Below are 10,502 nucleotides of genomic sequence, written 5' to 3' on the forward strand. Positions count from 1 at the left end.
CATCGTTTAAGTATTCGTTTTCTGTAAAGTTCCTTATTGTCTTAATTGTAGGATTTAGCTGATAGAAAAGGGCTCAAATTTCTTTGGCTGTCAGACAGGGAAGTCATTAGTAAACAAAAAAACACCTGCTACCTGCAGTAGCTCCTTTCATCCACACTCTAAGCCAGTCCATTTATTCAGATATATCACGTGGCTGAAGCTTTAACACCACTGTTGGTTGTTAAGAGCGTTTAGGCAGCAACTATCACCTTGGATATAATGGGTTAAATCATACAAGGAAGTACCTGTGTGGTCATTTACACAGGGAGTAAAGTCCATGAGAGGAGATATCACGGAAGTAATTACTGGAGAAGCGTATCCCTATGAGGAGCTGGTTCTCTTGTTTGTCTCAGTTTGAATTTTTTGTGTGTTAGATGTGGGTACAGACTAAAGCTACTTGTGCTGAACTTCATCAGAGAAATGGCCAACGCACTACAAAGAATATGGTCAAGTAAGTTTTTATTTACTGATCCCATTTAAACCTTTGTTTTCAACGCTGACATTATCTGACTTGAATATGAAAGTAACATTACTGTTGATATGGAATCTTTTTACAGTCAAGTCTTTCACTGTTTTTCTGTCGTTGAATCAACCACCCACAGGGAACAATTCCTTTGGCAAGCAGCGATCACTCCAGTTACGACGGGTTTCATCTCAAGTGCCCAATCAGAACAACGCTCAGTCCAACTGGAACTCTGGTCCTCAGGAGGACGATGAAGAGAGTAACCATGGGACGCGCCCGGAGCTCAGGAATACTCATCTGCCCATGGCACTGAAGAGAGCTGTCTGGTAAGACACATGGTTACGCATATGCTATCCAGTGTAGAACTCAGCTCAGATCAGAAGATGGAGACAGCGTTCAGTATGATAACCAGGAAACAAAACTCTTCTCATGTTGGCCAGTTAATCAACTGAACATAAAGTACATTTTTCCAATTCCAAACAAGGGAGAGTTATTCAATTTTCTAATAATCTCCACTGAAAATAAAGCCATCTTTGGACATATTGTTGTCCCCTCCTGTTGGGTTGCGCGTTGACGTATGGTCAGCTGACCTGATCATTACCCATACCTAGCCCTTTGCACACACTGTGCTACTAATCATCCTAACTCACGCTCTGTTAGTCTGGTTATTAGTTGGTGCAATGCTCTGTTGTTGTTGTAGTGCAGTGTCTTTTTTATAAGTATATTGTCTTGTGAATGTATTGTTTGTCTTTGCCCTGTCTCTCGGCTATGCACTCTTGGCACTGTTTGTCTGCACCATCTGCATCGTCCTTCCTGTTTTTCCCATTTGCACCGTCTTGTATCGTCTGCATAAGCTTGCACACGTGCACTTTATGCAACCCCTTCTTTGGCTCCATGGTTTGAGGAACATCATGTCATCTCTCACTGTATACTGCACCTGCCATTCATGGTTAAAATGACAAAGAAAACCTCTTTTAACTTTGACCTTAATTATTAGATTAATTGTTATTGAATTATAGACTACTTTAAAAGGAGAAAGTAAGTGTTGCTGGTAAGTATAAAACTTATTTAAACTCCAGAGTTATTAAAGTTATAAAAATGTCCATTACAGGGCGGTGCAGCAAATGCAGGTGCCTGTGGTTTCCACAGCCGACTCCTGGAGATGGAAGAAGACCAAATTTCTGCGTTATGTCCGAAACAAAAAAAAAGAGGTTGTTCACTTTCTTGTGCCGTGGCACAAGACCTTGCAAAAGATTGGAGGTTAGATGTCGAATATCTCTCTTTATATTTTCAGAATAGTTAGCATTTTACTAAACTGCTACCCTTTCCCCCCTACAGGGAACTTTGGAGGTGGCGTCCAGTCTTACTTCCTGTTCCTGAGATTCCTGGTGGTTCTCAATTTTGTTTCTTTCTTGCTGATTGCTGGATTTGTCCTGATCCCCAGCATCGTCTTCAGATCTGGGGCGACCCCCACCTCAAACATGACAGGTAACGATGTGTTACCTAACAGTGTTTCATTTCACTTTAACTTAAGGGCAACTCAAGGCAGCGGCATGACATGCTCCCCTTGTTTAGCGCACTTAAGTCTAAAATCAGGACGCCCTCTCACAGTTTGATGCAATGGTTTCCAGGCAACAGCCCTGACATAGAGACCGGGCCGTTCGTGGGAGTAAATGTAGGGGCAGCAGTACCAGTTGTGGTATTTCCCTCAGAAACTGAAGAAAAAAAAAGCTCACTTGTGCATGAGCGGAAAATATTCAGGATGTGGGACTTAATGGTACATTTATAACAGATACCGAAGATACAATACTGAAACATTTACCTACGCACAATGAAGATTATAAGCCAACCCTAAAATATTTTTAGTGAGATGATGTATCACTTTTTCCGACTCTACAGGAAAACTTCCTCAATCTAGATGACTGTATAAGGATTAATACTTTCAGTCTTTAGCCACAGGCCTAGATCTCATCTATCTCATTCTTCATCTCGCTTCCTTTTAACTTTCATTTGATGAAATTAAAGGCATCGGAATGACCTTTATGTTCAGAAAAGAGGCATGGAAACCGATGTCAGTATTAACACTGACATCACTGATAACACTGATAGAGTGTGAGATTGTTAAAGCTGTTTACTTACCACTTTTTACAGGTACAGAGATATCTCTCACAGATCCAGAGAAATGCATGCATTATGACCCTAATCCTCAAGGCCTGGTGAAGTTCTATAGTTACTTCCTCGACTTACTTTCAGGAACGGTGAGACTCGCACAACACACACTTGTGCATGAATGGTCCTTTATATTGGTAATGTTGTTATCATCAGGTGCTATTAATATTATTATGGCTCTTCTTGCCAGTCATAAAAGCACAATATGAACATAACCCTGAAACTGAAGCAGCTAAATGGAATTTAGCCTTGATTCATTTTATGATTTACACCTGTGTAAACACTAAGTCAGGTCGTCTCGCAGTTTACATTTGTATAATGAACGTCTACAATTATGGAACACAAGTATCTTAGCTGATCTGATTTAAAACATGAAGGCAGGTTGCAAAATTCTCCATAATGGACAGATTCTCAATTGTAGTACCTGCAGAAGTATATGTTCATTCTTACTTTGAAAGTTCATTTTATGTATATTTAATCTGTCATGCCCAGTGACTATCCTCTCCTCTATATTCAGGGCATCATAGAGTATACCTACCTGTTTTATGGCTACTACAGCAGCTCAGTGGTGGAGTTCGCAAACTTCTCCTACAACATTCCCCTTGCCTACCTCTTCACTGCCGGCTTCTACTTTTTGTTTTGCCTCATTTGCATCATAGCACGGTCAGTCTGTGGTTCAGATCGATTATTTCCAGAGACGGCGTGACATTTTAATAGGCCCGTGCTCAGTCACCTTGACTCACATCTGTATTGTAACCCACAGCATGGGGAGTGCAGCTCGAGTTGCTGTGGCAACGGGAGACCGCACTGTGGGCACCTACAGCATGATCGTGTTCACCGGATGGGACTATGGTTACCTGGGAGACCGAGCTACAAAACTGAAGCAGAAAAACATCCGCTACCGGCTACAGGTCAGCAGGGATCTATCCTACTTAACTGGATGAAGGGAAAGAAAAAAAGAGTACATGTAATCATTCCTTTAATGCATTTAACTGACCCTTTGACCTCATCTCTCTTGTCTCCCTCTGCCAGGTGGATCTGGAGGAGGAGAGGATAAAGAAACGGGCAGCGGCACTGGACATGAATAAAAAAATTGCTTTGTACTCTGTCCGTGTTGTTATGTTTCTTTTTGCAGCTGGGCTCATTGCAGCGGCCTTCTATTGCATCTTCAGGGCCACCACGTTCAGCCAGGTGAATGGTGTGAAAGTAGTGAGATGATGGCAACGTGATCTTTTTATTGCCTTTGCTGAAAGTTTGTCTGTCATACAGGAAATGAGCACGACTACAGGGATTGTGGGTTTGTTTTTTGAGTATCTGCCCTCCATTGTCATCACCGCTGGAATCTTCCTGGTGCCTACGCTGTGTGACCAGATCGCCTTGGTAGAGAAATATTCCCCCAGCACTACTATCATTCTGGCGCTATTAAGGTGTGCACAAGTTTCTTTAAGAGCATTTCATTTATTCACATTTGTAGAAGCTGGAAAAGGTTTGAGAAAACACAAAATAATGAGATAAAACACGTTAACAGTGGCGTGTTACGATGTGTGACTGCATCGGAGCACCACTGATCTAACAGTCCCAGATCTGTGTTCAGTTACTGAGTGAAGATCTACAGTAATTTTTTTTGTCCATTTTCAGGGCAGTGGTCTTGCGTCTGGTGAGTCTGGGCATCCTAATCTTTACTCTGTGGAGCCAGATCACCTGCACCGGAAACCAAGGTCATAAAAACTGTGAAGAGTGTCAGTACAATGAATTGTACCCGGTAATTACACCACTTGACTGTCTTTCAGCGCATTTAATAGTTCATGTATGGCCGCACTGTCTACAGCATAAAAGCCTCTGTGATTGCTATATTGGATTATATGTGTTTCTTTGAGTGACATGTCAACTTTGAATAATTTCACCGTGCTCACTTTATGAGAGAGGTTTGTCTGTTTTTGTTTGTGCAATGTGTTTAAGTGCTGGGAAACCCGCGTGGGACAGGAGATGTACAAGCTGACGCTGTTTGACCTCCTCATCACCATTGCGGTGCTGGTTCTGGTTGAATTTCCACGCAGGTATAAATCACTGAGCCTACATGAAACAAGACGGAGGTTGTGAAAACGTATTTAAGATAACGGTAAAACAGTGTGACGTGTTTATAGCATGACGTTAGACTGTGTGGTGTTGTTGTGTGTCAGGATGGTGGTGGACCACTCGTCTAGTAAGTTGGCTCAGTGGGTGGGTCGCCAGGAGTTTGTGGTTCCCTCCAATGTGCTCGGCCTTGTTTACGGTCAGACTGTGGTCTGGACAGGAGCTCTTTTTTGCCCCCTGTTGCCCCTCATCAACACCATCAAGTTTATCATCCTCTTCTACTGCAAGAAGGTAAAGTCACACCCTTAACACGGTCAGCATTTCAAAGAATATTTGTTGGTTTGGTCCCTAAACCTGTTTTATGCCCCCGCTTTCATTTCACAGATCACACTCTTCTATAACTGTCGACCAGCAGTGAAGACATTTCGTTCTACCACCTCTGCCATCTTTTTCCTGTTAGTGCTCCTGTTGGGTTTGGGCTTAGCGACCGCTGTCATGATTTACAGTGTTTCTGAGTGAGTGCTGGTTAATCCATTCTTCTTTTTAACAAAACAGGCAGATTAAAATGTCCATCATGAGACAGCTGACATTTAATATAATATCTTTGCATAAACATATTCTCCATGTATCACTCCTTCCAAACAGGATCCGCCCTTCCAGGGCTTGTGGGCCGTTCCGTTTCTCACAAAACATGTGGATGACTGTTCCTACCTCTTTCTACAACCTCTCCACAGTTACACAAGAGTTTCTGTTCTTCATTGGCTCCCAGGCATTCTCCATCCCTCTTTTTGCATTATCATGGTGAGATCATTACTCAAGCATTATATACCGTACAGTTTTGTAAACTAAACCATAAAATGCGACCATGAATATTTGATGGCTCTTCACTGTCTATTGAGAATTGTGTCTCTTTTCTCCCCGACAGTGTGATCATGTTCTACTTCATAGCTTTAGCTTCTGTCTATGGTAAAAGTGTTGCACTGCTGAGAAATCGGCTTAAATTGGTAAGTTGTTGCATTCAGCATTACAGTCTAAATTTTGACCATTTGACATGTTTCTTAAGACTCTCTTTGATTTAAAGGAGGAACAAGACAAGCAGTTCTTGGTCAAGCAGATTCAGAAGCTGAGTTGTCACATACCACAGCACAATGCAGGAGTGCAAGACTGAACATGTGGACCATGTTTGGCTTCTGCAAACCTCCTTATCTCCTTATTGTCTTGAAAAAAAAAAGAGATAAATGTATGAAAATCAGTGTAAATTGTTTAATGGTTAAGCTACAGAAATGCCTTTAATATAGTTGCAAAGTTGTACTTATTTTGTTTGTCCAAGAAAATCCATTTGTACGTGTTCTTTCTTTTGCATAATAAAATGAGAGGACTTAAAGCGCCACCTGGTGTCACAAGTGTGTTTCTGCTTCAAAGTGCAGCCCGTGTTTACTTCCTGTTTGGGGTAACTTGTTCCTGTGTGTGTGTGTGTGCTACTGCTGCTGCAGCCTCCAGCAAAACGTCAAGTTACCGACAGTATTTGTCTCGACTTTTAAATCTTACGATGATGAAGATATAAGTGCGCTGTCTGGGTGTAAGTTAAATGTGTCTGTTCACGGCCGCGTTAAAGTTAATGTTGCGGCGAAGTGTTTCAAAAGCAACCTCGGCTAATGTTAGCTTAAAGGGAAGCTAACTTATTGTGAATACGTTGGCTATTCTGGCATCTCTGCCTTCATATTTAGCTACTGCTTCGCTCAATGACCCGTTTCCTCTCACTACAAACGGTTCCGGTTTTGTGAACGAATTTGACTGAAACTATTTTCTTCTGCTATAGTCGGAGCTAGCCTGCCAAGCTAACCGGCTGCTAAAATACTGTGGGGTAGCAACAGTCGCCAAGGCAACAATGAACATCCTTCCAAAAAAGAGCTGGCACGTGCGCAACAAAGACAACGTCGCGCGCGTCCGGAGGGACGAGGCCCAGGCAGCAGAAGAGGAGCGCGAGGCCAAGCGTCGCGTGGAGCGTGCAGAACAAGAGGTGATGTCGCGTGATTATTTCCCAGGTTAAAGAACGGTGATGAGTAGCATATATTTTCAAGATTAACAGGGACATTTAGCTGATTAGATGTCATCCATGTCATTTTAAGATGCACGTGCATGTCATCCAAGTTATGGTTTATCTAAAACCAAAGTTAAAACTCAAGCGGCTGGATTTGAGATGTTTCACCTCTGCAGTCTGCGTACATCTGAATGACAAGGGACACTCTTTTGAGGACGGCAACATTCAGACAAATGGTGGTTTGAAATAATCCAATTCCTGTAGGTGCCCCTTAACATTTATCCCCAACATGTTTCACCCCTGTTTTACACCTCGAGGCCAGAGGTTCAGGCTGTTAATGGGTTGTATGAGAAACACTAAGTCCAGTACAAACCAGGATAATCTGAGCAACTTCCTCTGATTACAGTTACTTTCTGATTGTAACAGGACCCTTGTCATGTGAGTGTCATGTGTGCACCAACCACAGATGTTATAATAATAAAAACTGAAACTCTCTATTACTGATTTAAAACCGAAGAAGCCCCTTTAATAAGAGGGGAAACTCCACATGTGTTGCAGGTGCTTTAAATTTTACCCGCTATGTTTATATCGGTGACATAAACACTTCAGAATACAGCCTCTGAATTTGAACACAGACTAGAGTGAACACCCCTTTAAAACCTAAATTAATTGTTGTATTAGAAATGGGTAGATTTGGCTGGATGTATTTTTATTTTATTTTTTTTTAGATGTTTTTAGATGTTTTAGGAAGACAGTGATATAAGAGAGCGATACTTTGACATGTGTCAACATGTGTTGTGACATCGCAGCATTAACCTTAACATAAATGAGGATTATTTTATGCTATGAAGCCCCTTTTTGTACTCTGAACTAAATGGAGCTGTAGCTGGGTGGTAGTATAAATGTGTTTCTTAGTTTAAATTTGTAAAAATGCCACAAATAGCAATTATTCATTTCTTCATGGTTGGGTCGTAATAGCCAAAACATTAAAATAGAGTTAGCCCTTGCTTATTAAATGTCTACGATATACAGGTTTCATTCTTGTTTGGATATTTACTTTATAATATTTCTCTCCACAGGCCCGTACAGAGTATCTGAGGAGGAAATCTCGAGCTGCTCTCGAGGCAGCGGGAGGAAGGAGAGATGAGGACGACGATGAACAGAGTGGAGGAAGTAGAGCTCTGGAGCATCTCAACCTTTTTCCTCTGGAGGAGTCCTCGGAGAAGAAAGGAAATGAGGAGTATCTCAAAGAAAAGAAAGATGAAAAGGTGACAATGCTGGTGCCGCTCTCTCTGTTTCTTGTTAGCTGGCCCAGAGCTGTTTAATTTTAGAATACACCCACTTGCCAGTTTATTAGGCACAACAGTGAAAATGAATTGATTGTGATATGACACTAAATTGTAGGTTCATAGAGGTTTTGGTATCCAGCATCTGTATCTGTTTAAAATAACTGAGAGAGCTGTTGATTCAACTGTGTTTTCATTTTGGAGTCTGTGGTTTCTAGTACTATTATGTTGTACCGGGAAATGCTCTATCATGTTGACAACCCCTGTTTTAGTGGATATAGGCTGAATATCAGAAGCACTTTTGTTTCATAAAATACATTTTAACAAACCACAATCCACATCCTCCAAAAATGACCATTAAGCTTAATTGCCACCGTTCTGATGCTGTTTCAACATAAATTGAACATTTTAACGGTCATGAAGGAGGATTTAGTGCAGTACAATTATATTAGAGTGTATTATTATTGTAGCAGCCCACCTTCAACGTCCATACAACGTTTCAGACGGACAAATAAACATGAGGTTTTCCGATCACGTCTTAGTAAATGTCAAAACGTTGCTCATAACCAAGACAAAATTAAAAATGTGATATATTAAGATTTTCATTATTGCTTTTTCTGTATCAACTCAATTCAAATTAATGACGCCACAAATTTCGTTTTCCCCTGTCCTCCTTTTTCTTTCTTTCTAGGAGAAGCAGGAGCGAGCCATCGGCTTACTGGTGTCTTTAGGACCTCAACCAGGGACTGAGGTGACTCCATGGTATCTGAAAACCAGCGCAGACAAAGAAGAGCAAAGGAGCAAAGACAAAGAAAAGAAGAAGGGAATTAGTGAAGAGGAGAGAGAAAAGAAAGATCGTAGATTAAAGGACAGTCTGGACCCGTTGAAAGACATGAAGAAAGCTATGGGTGTGAAAGACAGAAAGGAGCACAAGAGCAGGACAAGGGAAAAGAGAGACAAAGGAGAGAAGAGGAGCAGTGGAGAGAGGTAAGAATGACAATACGGGCTTTTTAGGGGCTCGTCATTTTTATTCTCTGGGTGTCAAACTTGCATTGATTCATTCATTCTGAGTATCATCCGTAACAAAATGTCTTCTCATGTCTTGTCCAGCTCCATAGAAAGGTTACGAGCTGAGAGGTTGCAGAGGGAGGCTGAAGAAAGGAGGAGAGCTCAGGCCCTTATTGACCAGAAGAACAACAAAGGGAAGGAGCCTGGGAGAGAAGTAAACGAGAGGGAGAGGCCGTACAACAGCGCCTACTTCCCAGAACTTGCCAGAAAGCGTCAAAGACGGGATCAGGATAGCTGGAGAGATGAGATTTTGAAATCTTGAGTTGTCCTTGTTGTGTTTTTTTGTTTTTGTTTTTTTGAAGACTGCTGTGTGTCCCTTCATCAAGAAAATTGTTATTTTCTAAAAGTTGGTGAGATTTTAGGACCCCAATGTCCCATTTTCATTTAAGTTATTTCCCGCCATAAAACGTTGCAGAGGTTAGGGGTCATGTTCAGCCGCAGCTTCCTCTGCCCCTGCAGCGTTTCGCTCTTGAACGCATCAGCGGGGCAGATGGTTGCCATCACAGGGGGCTTGAAGCTCAGGCTGTCAACACAGACAACACTCTGTGAACAACTGTTCTTATATTAATGTGAAAATCTGTATGTATGCATGAAGACATTGTGACTGTGCTGAACCTATAAATCCATCTACACAACTATTTGATTGCTTTCTTATACCGATGACCGATCAAACGTTTAACTCAGTTTTCAGTCAGTTCTACGACCTTTGGCGCTTTTCCTTTTCTGAATGGACATCTTTTAGTTTTGTTGGTTGTCACCGTGGGCTCCAAAAAAATGATTTGTAATGTATATTAACTTGCCATTTCATTAGGTACATTTGTGAAAACCAAAGCCTCTTCTTATTTACCAGTCCTGCACTAAATTATTTTGACAACACCATTTTAGTTGGAGAGCTGTTGGCTAAATAACAGAACCCCCTTTGTGTTTCATTCAGTGCAATTCAACTGGACCACAAACTACATCCTCCAAATTTTTCATAGAGTTTAATATATTTAGAACGTGAAGTGGTTTCACTACAGGACTGTGTACCTAATGAACCGGCAAGTAAAGACAAACGCCGGTAAATGTTGATCATTAGAAAGAAAATAGATTGTTAAAGGTTCATTTTTTGTTATTTGATTGCTCAAAGTAATTAAACATTTGCCCGTTTTGTTGGTGGTGTGGGCCTTTCCACTGAAGACACTTGTGCGTGTCACAGTAGGAAAGGACAGGTATGAATAATAAAATGAATGCATTCCAAGCAACTGCTTCGCTTTCCTGATGCTGTCCATGCTGACTCACCATCACACTGTCATGGTTTACTGGGACACTTCATTAGATCACAAGTCAGAATGTTAAAAAGACCTTTTTTGGTATGCGAAAT

At 41.4% G+C, this 10,502-nt stretch overlaps 2 protein-coding genes across 2 annotated transcripts; both read left to right on the plus strand.

The window, feature by feature from the left end:
* The first annotated feature begins 320 nt into the window (after nucleotides 1–320).
* Nucleotides 321–6,134, plus strand: tmc4 (transmembrane channel-like 4). The gene is made up of 16 exons (XM_047599578.1): nucleotides 321–490; nucleotides 642–828; nucleotides 1,614–1,762; nucleotides 1,841–1,990; nucleotides 2,654–2,760; nucleotides 3,189–3,334; nucleotides 3,435–3,582; nucleotides 3,704–3,862; nucleotides 3,941–4,098; nucleotides 4,310–4,433; nucleotides 4,631–4,728; nucleotides 4,852–5,035; nucleotides 5,129–5,259; nucleotides 5,390–5,545; nucleotides 5,670–5,748; nucleotides 5,826–6,134. Exons 1-16 carry the CDS (start codon nucleotides 460–462, stop codon nucleotides 5,910–5,912), a joined length of 2,094 nt encoding a protein of 697 aa, XP_047455534.1. The 5' UTR covers nucleotides 321–459; the 3' UTR covers nucleotides 5,913–6,134.
* A 32-nt stretch (nucleotides 6,135–6,166) lies between these two features.
* On the plus strand, nucleotides 6,167–10,383 carry leng1 (leukocyte receptor cluster (LRC) member 1). The gene is made up of 5 exons (XM_047599579.1): nucleotides 6,167–6,323; nucleotides 6,564–6,764; nucleotides 7,865–8,053; nucleotides 8,763–9,058; nucleotides 9,182–10,383. The coding sequence occupies exons 2-5, from the start codon at nucleotides 6,633–6,635 to the stop codon at nucleotides 9,399–9,401; spliced, it is 837 nt and encodes a 278-aa protein (XP_047455535.1). The 5' UTR covers nucleotides 6,167–6,323; nucleotides 6,564–6,632; the 3' UTR covers nucleotides 9,402–10,383.
* Nucleotides 10,384–10,502: the final 119 nt, after the last annotated feature.

The sequence above is a fragment of the Mugil cephalus genome, chromosome 11 (assembly GCF_022458985.1).
Source record: "Mugil cephalus isolate CIBA_MC_2020 chromosome 11, CIBA_Mcephalus_1.1, whole genome shotgun sequence".
NCBI classification, from domain to species: domain Eukaryota; kingdom Metazoa; phylum Chordata; class Actinopteri; order Mugiliformes; family Mugilidae; genus Mugil; species Mugil cephalus.

Bases quoted from the DNA above. Each gene is read 5' to 3' on its own strand.
- tmc4 (XM_047599578.1), top strand. From the start codon at position 460: ATGGCCAACGCACTACAAAGAATATGGTCAA. The intron at 3,583-3,703 runs GTCAGCAGGGAT...TCCCTCTGCCAG, and splicing joins ACATCCGCTACCGGCTACAG to GTGGATCTGGAGGAGGAGAG. The intron at 5,260-5,389 runs GTGAGTGCTGGT...CCTTCCAAACAG, and splicing joins ATGATTTACAGTGTTTCTGA to GATCCGCCCTTCCAGGGCTT.
- leng1 (XM_047599579.1), top strand. From the start codon at position 6,633: ATGAACATCCTTCCAAAAAAGAGCTGGCACGTGCGCAACAAAGACAAC. The intron at 6,765-7,864 runs GTGATGTCGCGT...TTCTCTCCACAG, and splicing joins TGGAGCGTGCAGAACAAGAG to GCCCGTACAGAGTATCTGAG. The intron at 9,059-9,181 runs GTAAGAATGACA...TGTCTTGTCCAG, and splicing joins AAGAGGAGCAGTGGAGAGAG to CTCCATAGAAAGGTTACGAG.